Source organism: Chenopodium album, chromosome 23 (genome assembly GCF_948465745.1).
Source record: "Chenopodium album chromosome 23, dcCheAlbu1.1, whole genome shotgun sequence".
NCBI classification, from domain to species: domain Eukaryota; kingdom Viridiplantae; phylum Streptophyta; class Magnoliopsida; order Caryophyllales; family Amaranthaceae; genus Chenopodium; species Chenopodium album.
This window is the reverse complement of record NC_137856.1, coordinates 34,518,590-34,539,745: the sequence shown is the minus strand read 5'-3', so window position 1 is coordinate 34,539,745 and position 21,156 is coordinate 34,518,590. Positions and strand designations below refer to the sequence as shown.

General features: G+C 35.7%; 3 protein-coding genes across 6 annotated transcripts; 1 reads left to right on the top strand and 2 right to left on the bottom strand.

Annotated features, from left to right (window-relative positions):
- The first annotated feature begins 465 nt into the window (after positions 1-465).
- On the top strand, positions 466-7,385 carry LOC145606833 (serine/arginine-rich splicing factor SR34A-like). 3 transcript variants are annotated; one of them, XM_081662672.1, is made up of 14 exons: positions 466-759; positions 2,540-2,793; positions 2,943-3,062; positions 3,508-3,573; positions 3,672-3,746; positions 3,819-3,918; positions 4,853-4,899; positions 4,986-5,043; positions 5,590-5,639; positions 5,743-5,799; positions 6,208-6,275; positions 6,617-6,688; positions 6,783-6,855; positions 6,993-7,385. In XM_081662672.1, exons 2-13 carry the CDS (start codon positions 2,743-2,745, stop codon positions 6,847-6,849), a joined length of 831 nt encoding a protein of 276 aa, XP_081518798.1. In that variant the 5' UTR covers positions 466-759; positions 2,540-2,742; the 3' UTR covers positions 6,850-6,855; positions 6,993-7,385. The 3 variants fall into 3 exon arrangements, with proteins under 3 accessions (XP_081518798.1, XP_081518797.1, XP_081518799.1); XM_081662671.1 differs by having other exon boundaries at positions 2,540-2,805; XM_081662673.1 differs by lacking the exon at positions 2,540-2,793 and having other exon boundaries at positions 468-759.
- A 151-nt stretch (positions 7,386-7,536) lies between these two features.
- Positions 7,537-11,445, bottom strand: LOC145606829 (G-type lectin S-receptor-like serine/threonine-protein kinase At1g67520). Of its 2 annotated transcripts, XM_081662669.1 has the most exons (8): positions 10,377-11,445; positions 9,606-10,295; positions 9,236-9,448; positions 8,941-9,146; positions 8,650-8,860; positions 8,330-8,567; positions 8,096-8,246; positions 7,537-8,010 (listed from the first exon to the last, which is right to left on the bottom strand). In XM_081662669.1, exons 1-8 carry the CDS (start codon positions 10,885-10,887, stop codon positions 7,699-7,701), a joined length of 2,532 nt encoding a protein of 843 aa, XP_081518795.1. In that variant the 5' UTR covers positions 10,888-11,445; the 3' UTR covers positions 7,537-7,698. The 2 variants fall into 2 exon arrangements, with proteins under 2 accessions (XP_081518795.1, XP_081518794.1); XM_081662668.1 differs by having other exon boundaries at positions 9,606-11,445.
- Positions 11,446-13,786: 2,341 nt separating this feature from the next.
- LOC145606832 (granule-bound starch synthase 1, chloroplastic/amyloplastic-like) lies at positions 13,787-16,724 on the bottom strand. The gene is made up of 13 exons (XM_081662670.1): positions 16,398-16,724; positions 16,224-16,304; positions 16,023-16,121; positions 15,821-15,910; positions 15,689-15,752; positions 15,501-15,601; positions 15,307-15,416; positions 14,971-15,214; positions 14,712-14,888; positions 14,426-14,617; positions 14,247-14,333; positions 14,004-14,132; positions 13,787-13,903 (listed from the first exon to the last, which is right to left on the bottom strand). Exons 1-13 carry the CDS (start codon positions 16,722-16,724, stop codon positions 13,787-13,789), a joined length of 1,818 nt encoding a protein of 605 aa, XP_081518796.1.
- Between the last annotated feature and the right edge of the window lie 4,432 nt (positions 16,725-21,156).

The window sequence follows — 21,156 nt, the reverse complement described above, 5'->3', positions numbered from 1 at the left end:
AAAATTAATAAGGTTTGGTCTAGACCGTCTAGTAGTAAAAAAAATTGTGTGAGTTTGCATTTCACAACCAATAAAGCATGAGATCAACTTCATTAGTGACTCATATGGATTAAAATTATTCTACCTACTCCCCCATTCTTAGAGGGGCTGGCCCACTAACTCATACGAGGTTGACCTATGTGAGGTTTCGATTCAATAGAGCTTTTCTCCTTACTAACTTAAAAATTTAGTATGAGGACAAAATTACCGTCATACTATTACACTCCTTTAGGAGTAATAGATTTATTTAAGTTAAGGTTATTAAATTCTTTATTTAAGTTTGTGTTTGTAAGTATTTATTTTTTTCAAGTAAGAAAAGAAACCTAGACACTAACCGATCAGAACCTTTCGTAGATTAATGCGGTTTAGATTAAAAGGTCAAGACTTTTTTCTTTTAACGGTAAGAAGAAGACGTTCTATCAAACTAGTGCCGATGGTATCATTAAGGCATCAAAGGTAACACTTACGGTCCATGAGGAGCAATAGCGAAGTCTGAGCCCTCATATTTGATACGGACTACCAAGTTAATCGCAACTCGCAAGCAAGGTCAAAAGATTCAAGAATCCGACACTACTAAACTGCTGAGTTTCTCTCCTATGTCAACTATCCTCTGCAAAATTCGCTATTACTTCTGCTGCTGAAATCAGTCAACCTTTGACTCCGACGCTCAAACTTAGGGTTTTGTCTTCCCTTATTCAACCTCCGCTTCCCCCTCTTCTGGTATTTCCTTCAATTTCGTACCCTTTATTTTCTCAATTTCGTTTTGTTTAGAATTTATTGGGTATATTTTGCTTCAGATTTAGCTCTCTAGTCGGGTACAACTTGCAAGATTGTGACTTTTTTAGTTTATTCTGCTTCTGATAATCTGATGTACTATATTTGCTTTCTGGGTATTTAATTATATTGGATTTTGGATATGTAAATTCAGCATTAGGGTTTTAGTTTGAGAAATTGATTTGGGGGAGGGGTGGAGTTCAAGCTGCCCTAAACCACCCCAGGTGTGCCAGAAACCCGGTCCGTTCTCGAATTGCCGCCTTTTTGGGTTGCGGGGCGCCACTCCGGCATTGTTGGGGGAGAAGTTGTGGAGGAAAGAGTTGTTAGGGCTAAGCCTACTATGAGAATCAAGAGGCTATTGTTTGAATTTTTATTAGCAATGATGAGCTTAGATACCCTTCTGCATTTCCAGTTATATTGATTTTGCTTTGATTGATTTGCTTTCATATTTCAATGGCTCAGGATTAGGTGTAATGCACTTATATCATTCCAATTACTTATAATTAAGGGTTTATTTTGCTTTGATTTGACATTGTGCGTGTTATTCTCATTCTCTTGTCGTCGCAATAGTGAAGGTATTGTAGGAGACTGATTGTAGTCCAATAGTAGTTTAGAAAGGTGACACTTGTGTGGCATTGCAAAATAGTATACACGACTATGTGTTTAATTTATGAATAAAGTGCTTTATGAATGGCATGGAGTGCCATTCGAAGAGTAACCAGTCCATGTAGTTGCTTCTTACCAATGTTCCATGTTTTACTTCTTAGGCCTCTCCATTTGCACTTTGCACTGACTTTCATGTCTCTTGTGACCCAGCAGATTTTTTTTTTTTTTCTTAGGGACCCTTTGCTACATTGGGTGTTTCTCTCCTTGTCATGAGCTGTTTTTCTATGTAGTCGCATTTTTAAGAGTTTTTTATAAAAAAATAAAATAAAATAAAATAATCTCCATTTATCTTCCTTCAAAATCACACAAACTTTTAATTAAGGGGCGTATGGGTGTTCAGGTGTGGATACAGGAAAGAGTATGCTTAAATAGATCACTCAGTTTCATGACATTCATTTTGATGTTAATGTGACAATTCTTATTAGTTTCTTTTACACCCTCCCCCCCTTACCGCCCCCGCGCTTATTTTAGGGATATACTACTGGAGGATAGGTCTTGAGCCGTATATTACTAATTAAATTCAAAGGTACTGGTAATTGGTTGCACAATACTTATTGATTCCATGCTTTTTGATGAATTTTAGAATCTTATGTAAAGATAACAAAGTATTTTGGTACCTTTAGTTGGTTAACAGACCCCTTTTCAACCAACATCCTTTTTTTTTGGCTTCAATTGTTTGATAGTGTCGCTTTAACTTGCGTCTTCATCTGCTTTTGACTTATGTCTGCTTTTTACAAAAGGTGATAAGATGTTATTGTTAGGAAGTATGCAGTAGATCTTAGTCATTGCAAAACCTGTCCCATGCTCCTGTAAATCTGACACTCTTCTTTCATTTTTACATGTGAAGCTTCAGAATTAAAGATTTGTAATGCTCTTGCATCATGTTTTATTCTGGAGCCCAGACCTTATTTTAGTTAACAACTACTTTTGAAGACTCATTCTGTTGTTTATTTCCTGGGGTTTTTCATGATATGGCTGGAAAAAAGAATCTCAGTAAGGCAAATGCTTAGAAATGTGCTAAGCTTTCCATCTCATGACTTATATGCTTTCTTTATGGTAGATGACCAGCGCATGGACAAATATGAGCTTTGGAATTCATAGGGATGTAGAGGGGGAGTGGGAGAACTGGGTGGAGTAATGGATTTTTTTATAAAATAAGGGAGACCTTTTCTTTGGAGAACTATGCATCTGCAAAAACTTGAGATAGCATTGGCGATCAAATAAATATCAAATATATATTAGCTTTGGAGCCTCTTGGAGCATATGAGCAATGGAGCTTATGGAGCATCGCTCACCTCAAGGATTGCTCTCTTGGTTTGCTTCATGGTTTTAGCCTTGACTTGCTTCAGCTATTGTGAAATTAATTGCATGAAAATGAAATCAAGGGCTTCTGAGATTAACCGTGTTTTGTGAATCTTACACTTAACTTTTTTTGACTCACATATCCTCATTTGTGTTTGCAGGGAATTTGTGAGTGGAGTGACGAAGCAATAAAAATGAGTAGCCGTTTCTCTCGCACCATCTATGTTGGTAACTTACCTTCCGATATCAAAGAACATGAGATTGAAGATCTGTTCTGCAAGGTTTGGTTTTGAACTTCTTTTCCTGTGTCCCCTATGTGGAGCTGAACAATTTATTTCCATTTGCCCCATGCATCATATCCCTATGTTCTCTATGCTCAGTGCAAGGTCATGTGTAATTTATAAGTTTATAACCTATAGCTAGCCTTGCTTAGTCATACATGTATGAAGGTTTTTTTTTTTTTTTTTGGCCTTTTTATAGTCCTTTGCTGCTGATTGGGTCAAGCTTTGAAGTTTGCAGAGTAGATTTCTGCTGACTGTTTTTGTTGATCATGTTGCTTTATCCGTTTCATCAAATTCTGCAGTTTCTATTCTAACAAATTTGCACAGTGTCCTCATCCTGTACATGCATGTTGACTTCAGTCAAGGGCAGTGGTCTATGTCAGTCAGTGAAGTGCAACAAATAGATATCTGCTTGCATCACAGTTGTTTGTTTTCTTTGGTGCAGTATGGTCGTATTTTGGATGTTGAATTAAAAGTTCCACCTCGACCTCCTTGTTTCTGCTTTGTGGAGGTGATCCCTTTGATCCTTTAATAAAAAAAAAAAAATTTCCAACTGGTTGCATTAATATTGGTCTTTGTAACCTTGAGCCCTATGCTTTGAATTGATAGTTTGAGAGTTCCCGAGATGCTGATGATGCGATTAGGGGACGTGATGGCTACAACTTCGACGGCTGTCGCCTAAGGGTAATAATATGATCGCCTACTTTCATGTTTCAAGTTACACATTCAATTTCTTACATGGCTGGACATATATAGGTTGAACTCGCACATGGTGGGCGAGGATCAGGATCATCCTCTGCTAGTGAACGCCGTGCTGGAGGTCGCTATGGTGCATCGCGTCATACTGAGTATCGAGGTCTGTTTATACCATATATTTTTCATGATTACCCTGAGGTTAAGTGTATACATAATACTCATATAAATTCTGTCCTTTTGCAAAAAATATGATATCAAAATGACTTGTGATGAAAGATGGGTAATGCCTTTGCCAATAAAGAATTCCAAAAGAAACAAACAAAAAAAAAAAAAAAAGCCCCCAAAAGCTACTCTCATCTTTACTCACTTTCTCTCCTCCCCTTCCATCCGTTTTCTCTCCTCTTCCCTTTTTTACGTGTCTTCTTCGTTCCCTTGCTTTTAGCAAAGAATATGCCTTCTTCAACTCTCTCAAGCCTTTAGATATCCTGGAAAATTTTACTCTTTAATTTCTTAAACCTAGCAATTTAGGTTTTTAATGTCTGATAAAGATTCTGCTTTACATAATGTAACTTTTTTACATCAGTTCCCTTTTAATTCTGGACTCCTTGGTAAATAATGGATGTTAAGATGTCAAGTATTTTTTTATCTATTTGAAAGTGTTAATTTGGACGCAATTTTATAAAGTGTCTTAATTCTTCATATCTGCTACTTGATATGTGTGTGTAGGTGAGTCAAAATTTGTGGGATTGTTTTGGGGAAACTGCTGCTGGTGATTTATTTGGTGTGAGAGAGCTAGGGAGTGAGGAAGGCAGAGTGGAGGAAGAGGAGAGAGAGAGCTGGGAAAAGGAGAGGAGAGAAAGTGGGGTTTTTTTTTTTTTTTTCTCTTTGAATTTTAATTCTAAAATATATCACCATTCCATCATCATTAAGGTCAATTTGATAAATATATTGGCCTCAGGGTCATGCCAGGATTCATAAACATAACAGGGTCAATTTAAGTATTACGCTTTATCTCAGAATTACCTTGGGAAATCTTGTTTGTAAAGTCTTCACTTTTGAATAAAAGTAATTGAAAATCTGTACTTGACATGCAGTCATTGTCCGTGGGCTTCCATCATCTGCATCATGGCAGGATTTAAAGGTTTTTTTCTGACTTTGTCATACTGATAAGCTATGTCAAACTTCTCACAAGCTAAGTTTCCATCTTAACATATGGTTCAATCATAGGATCACATGCGAAAAGCTGGTGATGTTTGCTTTGCTGAAGTTTCACGTGACAGTGAAGGTATTTCCTGAATTATTGCTGCTGTTTATGCTAAGAAAAGGACAGAGTGATACATCATGTATGATATCCTTGTTTGTGGATCTTAGGCACCGAGGTTTAAAAGGAAATGCTACTTTGCATTCTTTGTTCTGCAGATCCTTTGTAACACATTAATTTTAATAGCAGATAATTGATTTATACTTTGTTTCTTAATGTGATGATATGATACCCTTTCTATTAGTGAGGACTGTAAATTGACTTGGTGTTAAAAGAATGGAATATTTCTGTGCATAGAGCTGTATGCACATGAGAGTGTATTAAGATCTCCGTTCGAACCCTCTGAGGTCTTTTATTTTGCTGAAGCAGAAATCTAATTGAGTTGAAATGCTTTGCCAGTCATTGAATCTAGGAAATTTCTGATGTCATAGGATATTTTAATGAAGGAAATTGATGAATCTGGCTTTTCGAATCTGTCTAGATTATGCGTGTGCTACTATTGGATTGTTACTTGTTTATTTCTTTTAAGCTATGCTTCCTCCTGTCTCCTCAAATGTTAGTTTTTTACAGGAACCTTTGGCTTGGTTGACTATACCAATTCTGAAGACATGAAATATGCTGTAAGTTTTATAGTGGATTGATTGGATCCTGGGTCTAGAAATCTTTCATATACTGCTTTTCCATACGTAGCTTTGACGCTGTTAATGATGGCTTTTTTATTAGATCCGGAAATTGGATGACACTGAATTCAAAAACCCTTGGGCAAAATCTTATATCCGGGTGAGTGACTTTCACCTAGATGATTTATGTGTCTGAGGACAACTTTTGATCTCTTGTTTTCCTTACCTATCTATTTCTGCATCTTGCTGTTTTCTGTATTTGTCCAATTATGTACTCTACTTGTATGTCGACAACAGCCTTCTTAATAACTGAGGCACTGAGGCTCCTCTATTAAAATAGTATGGCCGTCTTTCCTGTTTTTTCTGTAAAACTATCACTTGTGCTTTGGATATAATACTCAAGGATCTAGATTGTTTCACACTTAAGTTTCCTATAGCCTGTAAAGTCTAGTAATATTTTTTTGTCAATAATAGCAATGTTCCATGGGAGGGATGTAAGTTTTTTTTTTTTTTTTAAATTTTTTTTTATTTACTCTTGGTATTAAGACATGGCTGTGTGTCATTGCAGGTGAAGAGGTATGACAGAAGCCCAAGTAGGAGCCGCAGCAGGAGTAGAAGCCCGAAAAAGAATAGAAGGTAGCATTTTCTTTGAATTTAAAAAAATTTCAACTCTTTCTTGGGTTTTTGTTATGTATTCAAGGCTATATAGGCTTTGTAATTTTATGCAAAAAGTGGTATTAAGATGAGAATATATGGCAATACTATGTGCTGTTTGATGTTGCAAATTACGAAGTATATTATTTTATTTGTTTTTTGACAAAAAAAAGTATGAAGTATAGTATTACAATTAGTATTGTTAACTTTATCTACCTCCCACTTCTTATTCATAGCCCTGACGGGATGTATGACATTTTCCTTCTTTCCCTGGGACTTGGGTTGCCTGTGGTTGTTTATTTTGCTTTTGAATTTCTCTGCAGCAAATCACTGGAAAGGTCAGTGTCAAGATCACCATCTAGATCAAGGTCTGCATCTCCTGTGAAATCAACCAGGTAATACAAAGTACGCTTGATTATGCAAGGATTTGACTCACCGTTTTCCTAAATCTTGTTAAGCATCATTTCCCAAATTTTCACCAACATGCAGGCCAAAGTCTAGATCCAAATCAAGATCCCCCTCCAAGTCACGGTCAAGGTCCATTTCACCCCAGTAGTACTAGGTATGCCATGGATTTAGAAAATTCCTAATGAGTTCAGCAAAATGTGAATTGATCCATGTTCGTTGATATTTGAGGTTTTATATGACCTCACTTAACCCGATTTGATGTAGTTTCTCTTTTTAATTCTTGTCTTACAGTCAAGCACTTGGGTCAGACCAGTTTCTCTGCCCTGCGAGCAGCAATTTAACGAGTACGCCTCTAATGTGTCTCCAGGCAAATACTTAGTATTGCATGAACTTTTCACTAGTATAAAAAATGTTCCCCTTATGGCTATTAAAACTCTGTAAAATTAGACATGTGAGGCAATTTTAGAGACATTAATTGTGCTTTCAGTAGCTCTTTAGTCTGAAGATTATGCTAAGTCCATTTTAAGAACATTGTTGCTTAGTGTGTTTTGCTTCTAGTTTTTAATCTGGTTTGCTGGATTTATAAAGATTTTATTATTGGGAGACTAGTAAAGTTTATCAACAATTCTATGTCCTCGTGAGAAATGTTGCAATTATGACAAGGGGAGCATGCGAGTGTGTAAACTGTTTCTCTCTATTATAAGTTATAACTACTGTTCCCTTTGTTTCCTTTTGATAAACTGTTTTAATTATGTATGTTTTCCAATGCTCATCTCTATTACAGTATATCTTTAGTTATGAGACGAATTAAACAAGATCTAAAGTTGCAAAATCCTAAACAAGAACAAGGGTAGATTTCATCGAGTATGGCAATACTGACTAATCTGACTATTACATAATTTTCAAGCTGATAGAGGTTCCTTGCAATTATTCATAAATAGTTGGTCAATCTAGATTAAAGCATTTTGAACAATCAACAAAGTAGAATGGCATAGGTTTATCGAACTCCCATCTCCGAAATTGATGCATTGTTCAAGGAACCCTGCTCTAGATCATATTGGGGATGCTCTGCCAGTGATAAACCCTTGCCTATGAAAAATGCCGGTTTGTTTGGTTTAGGGAGTTGATAAGCCTCATTGGCGATCATAGTTACAACAGTTGACATGGTGGGTCTGTCAGCAGGGTTCTCTTGCACGCATAAGAGACCAACATTAATGCATTTCATGGCTTCTTCGTGGTTGTGATTGTCCAAAATTGAGGTTTGGTCAATCAGCTCTGAACCTCTATTATCTGTCCACAGCTCCCATGCCTGAAGAACACAAATAAAAATACGTAAGTAAATCTGTTGAGTCTGTATAATAGCTTGAGTTTCACATGATTAGTCAGGAACTTACATAACCAATAAGGTTGAGTGGGCGGTCTGAGCAGTAAGAGTCATTGTTCTTCTTGCTGCTGATTATCTCTAACACTAATATCCCAAAGCTAAAAACATCAGACTTGACTGAAACATATCCCTCCATTGCATATTCTGGTGACATATAACCACTGCATAAAGAGAGGAAACTAAGTAGCGTTTATGGTCCTAAAAGAGTTGAGAATTCATGCATTGGTGTGTTCATTTTACTTACAGTGTCCCAACTAATCTGCTGGTATTTGCTCCTGATTCATTCTGCTGAAAGAGTCTAGCCATACCGAAATCTGAGATTTTTGGATTCATCTCCTGATCAAGTAATATGTTTCCTGTTTTTAAGTCTCGATGAATTATCTTTAATCGTGAATATTTGTGAAGGTAGAGGAGTCCTTGAGCTACCCCCTCGATTATGTTGAAACGCATCTTCCAGTCAAGAAGCATTTTTCTGTCTGAATCTGTCATGAACCAAGATACTAATGTGATAAATCAATTACAAAGTACTGGAAATGTGTAGTTATTATTGTTTAATTCACTAACCATATAGGAAATAATCCAAGCTCTTGTTCTCCATGTATTCATATACCAATATCTTCTCTCCTTGCTGAATGCAGCATCCTATGAGCTTAACAAGATTGTTATGTTGTAATTTGGCAACAAGCTTAACCTCATTCATGAACTCCAATCTGCCCTGCTTTGAAGTTGTTGACAGTCTCTTTATCGCTATCTCTTGATTATCTGCTAATGTACCCTGATATATTAAGTGCAATTGTTTAACTGCTTCAACTTGAAAAGAAAAATATAAACGGAGCATTCAGAATTTTTAAGTACCTTGTATACTACCCCATATCCTCCTTGTCCAAGCCTATTTGAAGGTGAAAAGTTATCAGTTGCTTGTACTATGTTTTCGAAGCTGAACACGTGTATTCCATGGTTCTTGCCAATGGTGAGCTTTCTTTTCCTTCGAAATCTTTTGGAGTGTCCAACACTGGAACCTATCTCTGTAAGTGACATCTTCTCCTCTATTTGACTTGCTCCTGTGTAGCATGGAAATAAAACAAAGCTGCATCAGTAGAGCACATAGTTCTTTAAGATTTTAGTGAGTTGTTTGCAATTCAGAATCTACCAGCTGTTTCGAGACTTCTGTGAAGGCGATCATATAAATGTTGAAGATAAGCTGTGAGGTTTCGTCGTACAACATAACCTATCAGGAGAAAACATCGTGCTATACTGAGCAGTGCCCTTTTCTTGCGATAGCCTATCCATGATACTGCCAGGAGCAGCAGAATGGTAGATGTTGCTATTATAAGCCACAACCACCAAAGTGACCTCTTTTCTTCTGTAACAAAACCGAATCTAATTAAGCTACACTTTTGTAGCATCTGAGAGACATGTACAATTGAAGAGACTAGAAAAATATTGCAGTAGAATTTCATCTCCTCCCTACTTTCTAAATGCTGAAAGTTAAAAAGTGGTTGAGAAAATGTTAGTTTTACCTCTGTAATGTTCTCTTTGAATGTAAAACTCCCTGCGAGAAGAGTATGCCTGTCCATTCTCTAGTAACTGAGTAATGTTAGTCCAGAGCTCACATCCAGTTCGATTGGGGTAGATAAAAGCGTAAGCAACACAGGAACAGCTGCTCAAGCACTTAGCTTCACAATCAGCCACACCCAAAATTTGGTTTCTATTATCGTACATGATACCTTCAGATAGCATATATCCCCGGGTACTGTCAAACCAGCTTTCATTCCGGCATTCTGGAAGCTGCTGCTTTACGCATCCAGGAGGGGAATTGTACTTTCTGGCCTTTCTGCAGTCAACAACATTGGTCAGAGAATTTTGTGTATTTGATTGTGATCTTGAGTACTGGCTGTACTCCAATCTGTCTGATGCCGATCTTGAGTACTGGCTGTACTCCAATCTGTCTGATGCCGAGGTGTCATACTGAAGTATTGCACCTTTCCAATCAATATGGTACATTGGGAAATCGATTTCCCAGGCGTTGTCTGCAGATAAGGTGAAGTATAATTCTTCATCATTTGAGACAAAATCGAACCTAAAAAGGTAGTCTTGGAGATTTGGAAATTTCCCATTGTTCCAAATGCCACTCCTCCATTGAATATCCTCTCTTATCCACATGATCAGCTGGCTGGTTCCGTTGGGGTCTATACCGAGTGTGAAAGGCCCTGCTGCAGGAAATTCATCACTTACCCATGAGGTCAATGACCAATTTTTCCCAGTTTTGAAGTTATATCCCAGTTTCATACCAAGAAGAAGTGTGTCAGCTGGATAATCAAAGCTCTGCCAGAGTTTTTTTTCTCTTACCGTGCCATCTGAATTAAGCTCTTGTAACACAAAGTTGCCGGTATCTGTAAGCACTGCCACTCTTCTGGAAGCTCCTTGATTGGCCTTCAACAACATGTGTGTCAAACCTCTGTCTAATATCTTGAAGTCACCGTTGCTGTTGATTGCAAGTGCTCCAAAATTCCTAGAAATGGGATTGTTTCGGTTTGCAATCCATACTGGCCTCTTATCTTTATAATAAGTGTACCAGATGCCGATGTAGCAGTTTTGTGTATTTTCTGGATTAAAGTATCCGATTACCCTCTCTTCTCTTGGGTTGAAGAATCCTAATGTGAATACTTTGCCTGCCGAAACCAAGTACTCACCATCCTTGAGCTGCTGCCCTTGTTTCAGAGTGTCTGTTTCTGAATAAGAAGAGATTATGCAGCAACAGAAGCAAAAATATAGGAAGATGCTTTCTTTTCTCAGAGCCATTGGTTGTGGAATCTACCCAAAACTATGCTTCTTGACACATTCACTGATTAAGTGGACTGTGGGAACTTTTGACCTGTGAGGCTAAGTGGTAGCCTAACAAGTCTTTAACAATTGTTACAATAACCTCAGTTATAGTATGCTGAATTAAAGTCCTAGAGGCCGTACATAGAAACAATTGTTTTATGCCTAGTTGCTATGAAAACAAAACATCTTTATAAAATTATTGATGAGTAGGTCAATGATGAAACAATTCAGAATAGTTCTAAAGGCGGTAGGTTAAAGTCATCATCCATAGTCTATACCTACTAAATACTAATTAATCGCCGTAATAATAAACTAGGGAGTATAGTTAGACTGAAATTTGTTTCTCAGAAGTCAGATACTCCTCTAATTGGAAATAATAGCCATATACACAGTTGAAATTAAGTACTCACCATGCTTCACCTGTAGCCTGTTTCTGAATCGGAAGAGATGATGCAGCAAACAGAAGCTGATTTACCAGAAAGTGTTTATTGGAGGTAGAATGGTATCTGTCTAATAAGTTATGCAGGTTGAAATTATATGTACAAGCTCTAGATATTGTAGACTTGATTATTGGACAAGAGAAAAGTCATGGTTTGAAATGGTCAACTTTGTTGAGCAGCTAATACCCATTTTGTCTAATTAATCTAACAGTAGACTGCCAGTATTGAGCAGTTAACAGATTCGAGTACCTATTAAAGGATGTCGTGTTTCTACCAGATCAAAAATCCAGTGAATATTTAAACATATTATTGGTCAGGACTATGATGATGCAGTTAATAAGCATAGTCCATATAAAGTGTTCTAATTTCACTAGGCGAAAATACTAGTTAGCCACCGGTTCAAAACCCCCCTATGCCACCGGTTTTGAACCGGTGGTCAGTTGGGGGGTGGCAAATCCTTGAACAAAAGGCCACCGGTTCAAAACCGGTGGCAAAATAAATAATTGCCACCGGTTAACCGGTGGCAATTATATTTGGCGGTTTTTATTTTTAGGAGGATGGCAGACATTTTCCACCGGTTAACCGGTGGCAATTATAGGAATATATATTTTTTTTTTTTTTTTTTGGTCTTTTTCACTTTAAATATAATGGACCAATTAACTCAAAAAAAAAAATAATAACATCAAATTTAAATATAATTGACCAATTTCATTCATTATATTCGAAAAAATTACAACATATAATCAAAAAAAAATTACAACATCAAAATGACAAATTACAACGTATAAATCAAAAAAAAAATTACAATATAATACAAAAAAATAAATTACAACATTAAAATGAAAAACCCCAATACAACATCTTGATTCTTCAACTTATATTCGATCATCTTCATTCTTCGAGTTATTAAGATCTAAATCAATTAACCTGCATCAATTAAAACAAAAAAAATTACTTGACAAAAAAAAAAAAAAAAACCAGAAAAATTAATTAAACCCAGAAATTCGTTTAATTAACAAATCAAAACCCAAAAAACCCAGAATCCTTTGAAGATCATCAAAACAAGAAAAAATTACTTGACAAAAAAAAATTACTCGACAAAAAAAAAAAAAAAAAAAAAAAAAAAAAAAAAAATTAATTAACCCAGAAAATTCGTTTAATTAACAAAACAAAACCCAAAAAACCCAGAATCCTTCAAAGATCATCAAAACAAGAAAAAAATTACTTGACAAAAAAAAAATTACTCGACAAAAAAATAAAAAAATAAAAAAAAAACAAGAATAATTAATTAACCCAGAAAATTCGTTTAATTAACAAAACAAAACCCAAAAAACCCCTAACCCAAAACATTCGAAGATCATCAAACCCAGAAAATCAAGGTGACCCAGCAAACCCAGAAAATGAATTATACATGCAACATCAATTAAGCCCAAAACTTTCGAAATCAACTAAATCCATAAATTTCGAAAAATCAATTAAGCACAAAAAATCACAAAATCAATTAACACAAACCTCGTGGCTCGTGCCGCTGCATGTCTTCGTGGTGGTCTTCGTGGTGGTCTTGGTGATGATGGAAATGAAAGAGAAGAGAAAAGGGAGAAGGAGATCAAAGAGGGAGAAGAGAAGAGATCGAAGAGGGAGAAGAGAGACGAAGGAGATCGAAGAGGGAGAAGGAGACGAAGGAGATCGAAGGGATTGGAGAAGAGAAGAGGGAGAAGGAGATCGAAGGGATCGGAGAAGAGAAGAGGGAGAAGGAGATCGAAGGGAGAAGGAGAAGAGAAGAGAAGGGTTTGGAGAAGGAGATCAGATGAATTGAAAGAGAAGAAGAGAGGGGAGAGCAGGAGAGAGAAAGAACGGCTGAGGGAGTGGGGAAATGAGGAAGCTAGGGTTTGGAGAATATAAAGGGGGCATTTTTTTTTTTTTTTTTTAAAATTGATTATTGCCACGGGTTCAAACCGGTGGGAATTACCATTTATGCCACCGGTTCGGTTTGAACCGGTGGCAATGTGAATTAGCCTATCCCGCCCATTTTTTAAGCCACCGGTTTTCAAAAACCGGTGGCCATTGACCGGTGTTTTTTTGAATTTTTCTACTAGTGTTTCTAGCAATTAAAGGTTTTGAGGGCTTAAAATACTGTTTGATCAAAACAGTTGGAAATTTGCATTTGCCTGTTCTAGCCGAAAGTAAAGTTTTGTTGTACTGAAAATGGTATGAACACACTAAAAGCATAGTATTCAAATTTATATTATTGCACTCATGATACATTTATAATCAACCAAGCATGAATGTCATACAATTCAAAGAAGTCTATACGGAAGGCAACATTGCCTGAGTTATTGAATTCTGAGACAAAATATAGTAAAAAATATCAGCCAAATGAGTATTCCACAAAAGTGCTGATCATTCTTTGATGTGATCCACCATCTATGAATGAATCAAGGATTTGCAATGTTCTCCACAGCAAAAGGAGCAATCTCGTTTCCTTCGAATCCTGGTCTACTGCCAGCAACCCCTAGGCTCAGCAACAGGTTCTCCCATTTCTTTGCAGGCTCCTGCTCAAGAACCAAAAATTAATTAGCACCATGACAAATGATATTAACTTGACTAAAAGAGTACTATGTCACTTAAATGGTATCTCATCATACAGCCTACCTTCCATGAGAAATCTTGTGCCATACAGTTTTGGATCATATCTCTTGAGGCTGGAGTTCCATACGTCTCTATAGCCCTCTTCACTGTTGTTACAACAGCCTGTAAATCAGTTGGATCCACCGCGTCACACTGATATACCATTATGAACCAAAATGTCAGTTCTTCAGAGTACAACAATGATCATTAGACTAATTAGTATGCATAATGAAATGTTATGATTGTTTTGGTTCAGGTGATTGTTACATTTGCACTGAAACGGCCCATGTGGAATCCGGTGTAACCTTCTTGTACAGTATCGACAAGTCCACCAGTTGAGGCCACCAGTGGCACCTGATCAATGAAATATCAGAATAGGTCATCATGTTCATTGATGTAAAAAGCATCAAGAATAGGATTATTCATTGCATAAAGCTGTTACAAACCGTTCCATAACGCATTGCATGGAGCTGGATAAGCCCACAGGGCTCAAATCTGCTAGGTATCAGCATGTAATCTGCACCAGCTACAATCATATGAGCTAAGGCGACATTGAATTTGGTCACCCCTCTCGCCTTTTGAGGGTAGAGAGCTTCCAACTTTTGAATCTGCTTCTCCATTTCCTTCTTTCCTGTCCCCTACTCCCCAAACAACAAACCATGAAAAAAAAAATCAGAAAATTGGTTTTAGATGAACAGAAACAGGCATGTTTGAGGTAAGGATTGTTCTTACAAGAACAATAATCTGCACATTTTGCCCAATGAATTGAGGAATTGCTTCTGCAAGAATGTCAGAACCTTTCTGCTCTTCAAGTCGGCCTATAAAACCAATCAAAGGGATATTCCTGTCCACGGGTAGACCAACTTCTGCTTGCAGAGCTTCCTTTATAAGAGGCTTTGCATAAGCAACCTGAAAGAAGCGAAAACTATACACATTAGAAGATTTCATGAAGGTTTACAAAAGCAAAAATCCTGTTAAAAATGTTACTTACAGTTGATCTGTCATAATTAGATCCAATGTACTTATCAGTAGTAGGATTCCATTCCAGCACATCCATGCCGTTCACTATGCCAGTGATTCCAGTCCTCTGAACTACATCATTAAGCTCCACACCTCTCTCAACACTCGATACAACCTCTTGTGCATAGAAAGGGCTCACAGTTACCACGCGGTCTGATTCTAAAATACCTGCCTTCATCCAGTTAATTTTCCTTCCCTTTACAGGTTTGTTGTGCCTGTATCATGCACTTAACATTAATCGTGGACTAGTAAATTAGTAATTAGTCCGTGCAATGCGATATTTAATTAGTAGGTTAGATAACTTTACCCATCAAAAAAGTCAAAAGCTGGCTTCAATTCCTCTGGTAGATGAAGACGCGAGTAGTCTTGCAATGCAAATCTTCCTTGATATACCATATTATGAATGCAGAATGCAACCTGAAGCCTCAAATATATGAAAATTCGCTAAAGAAAACGTTACAAAGTACAACCAAGAAAACATCCCTAGGTAAAAAGACTTACCTTAGCATTTCTGTAGATTCCCCTGGATTTGTACATACTCTTGAGGTAGGCTGGGAGAAGAGCACTATGCCAATCATTCGCGATGAAAACAACATCTTCACCTGTATCGATTACACAATGAGCATAATATATCAGGTCTTCATTATACTGAAATAACTAAACATTGCACAAAAACGTAAGAGTTTTACCATATGGTCCAGAGTAGAATGGATTGTTGTTGAGATTAAGAATTCTTGGTGCCTCCAAAGCTGCCTGTAACGCGCAGGTGTTATGCTTTCTTTCTCATTACAAAGTGATTAAGCTATTAATGATAAAATTACTTGGCAAAGCACGCTAAATCGAAGTTGATTGTCTTCATAGTCCGCTCCAGCCTCTGGACCGTAGAGTTTGGATCCGGTTACCCCCCACACCTAACATAGTTTTAGTAAGTACACAACCATATTAAAATTAGTTCATCAACTAATTAATTACACACAAATAAAAAACTATGGTTGAGCTATATATATGAAAATGTATTGATACCTTTGCAAGGAAAACAGGATGATCCACGAAAACACGATCAACCCCTCGCTTGTAGGTGTGGAAGAAACGTACTGTCTCAGTTCTATCTCCAACTTTCAGCTGCAATTTATATATTGAAACATCCTTAAGAACTCCAAAGAATTACCCTAACAAAGTATGATGTAGCTAATTATATTATAGAGCATTAGAGCATGCATGTACCTCAGCTGTTACACTAGTATCCCATCCGTCTCTGTACTGATCATACCGAGGAGATACTGTCATTACACGGTGTCCTCTAGCCTGAATGACGCGTAACACATTAGGCCAAGGCAAAAATTAAATAAAATTGAGACACATTCAAAAAAGTTGAAGGTGAAGAGAACAAAGACTTACTGCCAAGGCAGGGGGAAGACCTCCAAGAACGTCCCCTAGACCGCCGGTTTTACTCCAAGGGGCAACTTCTGCCCCAACAAATACCAAATTCATCCCACATCTTATTGCAGGGGAGTCTTCTTTTCTAAGCTCCTCAGTAGGATTTTTTGCGGTACTTCTTAACTTTATCATATCTACATTATTCTTTAATGATCTTAGTCCATTATGAGTCGCGATCATTTGATTGTTCTTCAAGCCATTATTTATCAATGTCAGCTTAGGATCTGAACTCCCCATAGCACCACTGGTAATACCAGAAACAAAATGAGACGATGTAACGGTCTCCATTGTCCTAATATCTTAAACAACCTAAAAAAATCAGATTAATTAGTATGTAGTATATTATGTTTGTGATCATTACAATTACAACAAATGAAAACAATATAAAATTAAATTTAACACTTATAATCTCAAAAAGTTTCATACCAAATAATGTAATGAAAATCAAAAAGTTGAATATAAAATTTGATTTGTAGGAAAATAATCAAATTTTATGATGTTGTATATTTGTAATTTTGTATGCAGTGTGTAGTAACGAGTGTTACATAGTACGTATATAAAGGGGGGAAATTTAGTGGGGCGTGTCATAAGATATTTGTACGTTTTGGAGTTTTTAACCAATAGGGAAATTCGTGAAGAAATTAAAAGGCAAATTAATCTACTACAACCTGACGCTGGAGATCACCTGACTCTAAAGTGGGTCCCATTACACATTTTCAGAGGAATTATGAATTTTTTTGAGGTTTCTTAAGTTCATCACAGCCGTTGGATAGTACACGTCAGCCGTTGGATTTTAGGATTTAAAAGTTTTTTTATTGGTTTTTTTGTTTTTTAATTGTTGGGCTTGTAAAAGTGGGTTAAAGGAGAGTTGGTATATTGGGCCGTTGTCCAGATAAATATTTTTAATCTGTGGATCCTAAAAAATACACTATGGGTGCAAAGTGCAATACTAGTCAGCATCTTTGGTGTCATGGTGACTATGGGGTGTTCAATTCGTTGGAAATGTGAATTTCATAGAGTTTCTATTTTACACTCTCACATATACTTCCTCGCATGTTCATGTGGATATCTTGAATTAGGACATGCTAATATGTTACGTTTACTTTAATACAAATTATAACAAATACAAATTCAGATAAGTTTAGTCAAGTGAAAATCATGTGAATAAAAGACACCGTAATAGAGGATGATTAAATATTAAGCTAAAAAGGGATTGTAATACATCGTTTTGAAGTCATGGAATAAATGAAGTACATTAGAATATGTGATAACATTAGGTTATACGGTTGGATGATGAATGAATATTATTATATGAATAATGGAGAACAATATAAAATAAAACAATAGAAAGAATATGCTAGGTTGAGAATGAATGAACATTCATCGTATTAGTTTGGTCCAATTGTATATTTGTACGACTACGTCAGATTTGGTAGTCATAAAATTTAGTCAAGCAGAGTCATCTGATGTTGGTAGAAGAAAAGTAGAAGTAATAAAATAAGATGAACATATAAAATAAGGTGAATGGATAAGCATTAAAGAGAGTATTAAAATCCAGCACAGAAAACATTATTGATTATTCTACGGTAAATAAGATAAACATTTCTTTTATCCAACCGTCACACTCGCACTTGCACATGTAGCGTACGTTAGCATGAGCCAGCCGTAACAACTAGTGGAGCCAATTTGCCGCGTACTTTTAAAAAAATTTAAAGGAGTTTAAAGGGGGTGAAAAAGAGACCACTTGGCTACTTGCTAAATTACACACCAAGTATAGAAGAGCTTCTTATTTGGTTGGATTGAGGGGTTAATTTGGCATTTCTACTAAAAGTCATTTGACTCTTAGCTTGTACTCTGCAAGTATTAAAGTTAAATTGTTTGAAAGGTTAGATTAATAAGGGTACTCTAAGGCTGAATGAATTTTATTTTTGTAAGGACAGATTAATGATAGGAGATTAGGATTGTCTTCTCACAAAACTGTGCCCTAATCTATCGATGTGTAAAAAATAAAAAACTTTACTATTCATAAACGGGTTAATATTGTGGTGGATCGGATTAGAATAAGCGAGAGATGCAACATAATCTGCTGATCAATTGCCTTTCTGATAAATATGCTGAATATAGAGGCGAGCAAATTATAACTTTCGGATACCTAGTCGTGTTCACCTCATCTGCTAGAGTATTATAAGTTTGGTGTTTTCTCTTGGTTTCTTTGAGTTGGTTACACTTTTCGTTCTCCTCTATTCCTTTATATGGTTAAATTGCACTTTTCTTGGTACAAATACTTCACGTATACCTTAATTGTCAAATAAGAGAAATGAAAATGAATAAAATGAGCATAAAAATAAGAACACTTAGTAATCAGTAACTTATGACATGCAAACACATATGTATGTATCATCCACAATTGACTCTCAAATAAAATTTAAATCTCAACAATATGTGGCATAAATGTGAAGATTGAAAGCAATAAGCTAAGACAAGATAAGAAGGCTATCAATGCCACCTTCTAAACTTGATATCTCAATTTTAACTCTCACAACAACATCAAATTTTATTGTTCAACCAATATTTATTATTATGCATTTGGAGAAACTTAACAAATATACGAGATTAATACGTACCACATCAGTGTAACATGCCATATTATAAGTATAGTACAATTAACTATATCACAATGAAGATATTATATGAAAGTGTAACAGACCATATTATAAGTATAGTACAACCAACAGTATCACGATGAAGATACTTTATAGAGTATTCCGTATAACAACTCAAATTATAAGTATAGTACAACCCACAGTATCGCAATGAAGATACCATATAAACTTTCATTATAGGAACAACGTTCAACAAATTAAGGAATACCTTACAATTTTTTGAATATATAAGATGCATGTACCTACGTTGAACTTTGAATCAAGTAATTTCTTGGAATTTTCATACATAAAACCAACATAATTGAAAATTGAAGAACCAAAACTTCCTAAAGATTTCCATATCAATCTAGAAAAAGCAATTATTTTTTTAAAAAAAAAGTCCAAACCCAAACCCAAACTTGACCCACCCCAATGAAGAAGCAATAGCTACCCAACTGAACAAGACAACACAATTCAAGCTACACAACAACATTCTTTTCTTTTCTTTCCTTATTTTAAATTAAACCAAACTTGGACTGACTTTTACGCGTATTAATCTAATCATATTTTTCATAACAGGAAACTTTCTTTAGTTTCGAGTTCTTCCCTTTCCCCACCGTCCTTTTTTTTTTCTACTAGTATTTTTTATTTTAAATTATTTTTCCAGATCCTTCCTTTTTTTTCTCTCTCTCTCTCTTTCAACCCCATATATACCACCTCTTTATCCCTTCTTTCTCTCCAAGTTTCACTAATTCCACTTTTTTTCAACCATCTTCATATTCTCTCTCCTCAAAAAACAAAACTAAACCAAAAAAAAAATCAATCAAATTTTCTTAATTTGTTCAAGATGATGTCATCAATCTTCAGTTCGTTTGAAGCAATGGGCGCTGAATCGTACGGTTGGAAACTCGTCAATTTCACTCCTCAGAAAATCTCTCCAAAATCAACGACGGCTAAAACCACGAATTCGTCGAGTGTTGTCGAGAATAAGAGTAATAATATTAAAGATAATAGTAATAATGATAAGAATTTGTCGTCAAATTCGGGTTCGGTGAAGAAGGAATCGATGAACAACAAGAAGAAGAATCCTCGATTTGCGGTGGAATTGGATGGTGTTCATTGTTTCGAGACTATTGTTCCGTACTGATCGATCGAATTAGGGTTATAATTGATACTATGATTTACTTATAATTGGTAGTTTATTTTGACGATTTATATTGGTTTAATTGAGATCTTAGATGATTCGATTTATTAATTTCATCAATTGTAATGTATATAAAACTATATTCTATATGAAAGAAAGATTATTGTTCTATTAATATCTAAATATCTATGTTTTTTTTTTAATAATCGGTTTGGCAGATCGAGTTTCTGTTACTTTGATCTTTTTGGTAATCACGCAGTTTCTTGCTTTCGTCGAAATTTTAGGAAGAAGAATTTTGGTGGTTGCTTTTGGAAGAAGCAAAATTGGAGGGAAAGAATCAGTTAGTTTGTTATTGTTGTTTTAAAACAAAACAGAGTGATTAGTATTAATTAAATACTTTCGTTGATTAGGGGTTAAGTTCTATAGTTTATTTCTTTCGTGATACTGGAATTTGCATTATGCACTATTATTCTATTAAACCAATCTAATAAGCCAATTATTGTGATCATGTACTCCAAATTATATTTTCAAGATTCTATATAAGTCAAATTAAAACTAATATTCTTTCTTGAATTCGACGATTCAAACATTAGAGAGGTGTTTATTCGGGTATAAAGTTTCAATCAATATTGTAGGCTACATAGTAGTTACTACGCTACTACAAGATTGATATTCATGAAGTATGGTTTTCATCGTTACAACATACAAGTACCGAAATTATCAATTGAATGACAAGAATTTAAAAGAGTTTGTCCCATTTTCTCATGGCATGACTTTTTGTAAATTGCAATTACCATCAAATATGAAGTCCACTTTAGGTATAATACAGATTAAACCTATAATAATACATATTATCAAAAAAAAATCTTATGATCGTATCAAATAAAATTATACTTAAGTTTAGTATAGAGGTATGACTAGAAATTCAGTCTAT

What these genes read in the sequence shown, in the direction of transcription:
- LOC145606832 (XM_081662670.1), bottom strand. Translation starts at nt 16,724, where the DNA reads ATGGAGACCGTTACATCGTCTCATTTTGTTTCTGGTATTACCAGTGGT. An exon ending in GAATCTACAGAAATGCTAAG is followed by an intron (nt 15,417 to 15,500) that starts GTAAGTCTTTTT and finishes TTGAGGCTTCAG; the next exon opens with GTTGCATTCTGCATTCATAA. An exon ending in CTAATTATGACAGATCAACT is followed by an intron (nt 14,889 to 14,970) that starts GTAAGTAACATT and finishes CGCTTCTTTCAG; the next exon opens with GTTGCTTATGCAAAGCCTCT.
- LOC145606829 (XM_081662668.1), bottom strand. Translation starts at nt 10,887, where the DNA reads ATGGCTCTGAGAAAAGAAAGCATCTTCCTATATTTTTGCTTCTGTTGC. An exon ending in CAGAAGTCTCGAAACAGCTG is followed by an intron (nt 9,147 to 9,235) that starts GTAGATTCTGAA and finishes CATGCTACACAG; the next exon opens with GAGCAAGTCAAATAGAGGAG. An exon ending in CACTCAACCTTATTGGTTAT is followed by an intron (nt 8,011 to 8,095) that starts GTAAGTTCCTGA and finishes TGTGTTCTTCAG; the next exon opens with GCATGGGAGCTGTGGACAGA.
- LOC145606833 (XM_081662671.1), top strand. Translation starts at nt 2,743, where the DNA reads ATGAGCAATGGAGCTTATGGAGCATCGCTCACCTCAAGGATTGCTCTC. An exon ending in TCGACGGCTGTCGCCTAAGG is followed by an intron (nt 3,747 to 3,818) that starts GTAATAATATGA and finishes GGACATATATAG; the next exon opens with GTTGAACTCGCACATGGTGG. An exon ending in CATCATGGCAGGATTTAAAG is followed by an intron (nt 4,900 to 4,985) that starts GTTTTTTTCTGA and finishes GTTCAATCATAG; the next exon opens with GATCACATGCGAAAAGCTGG.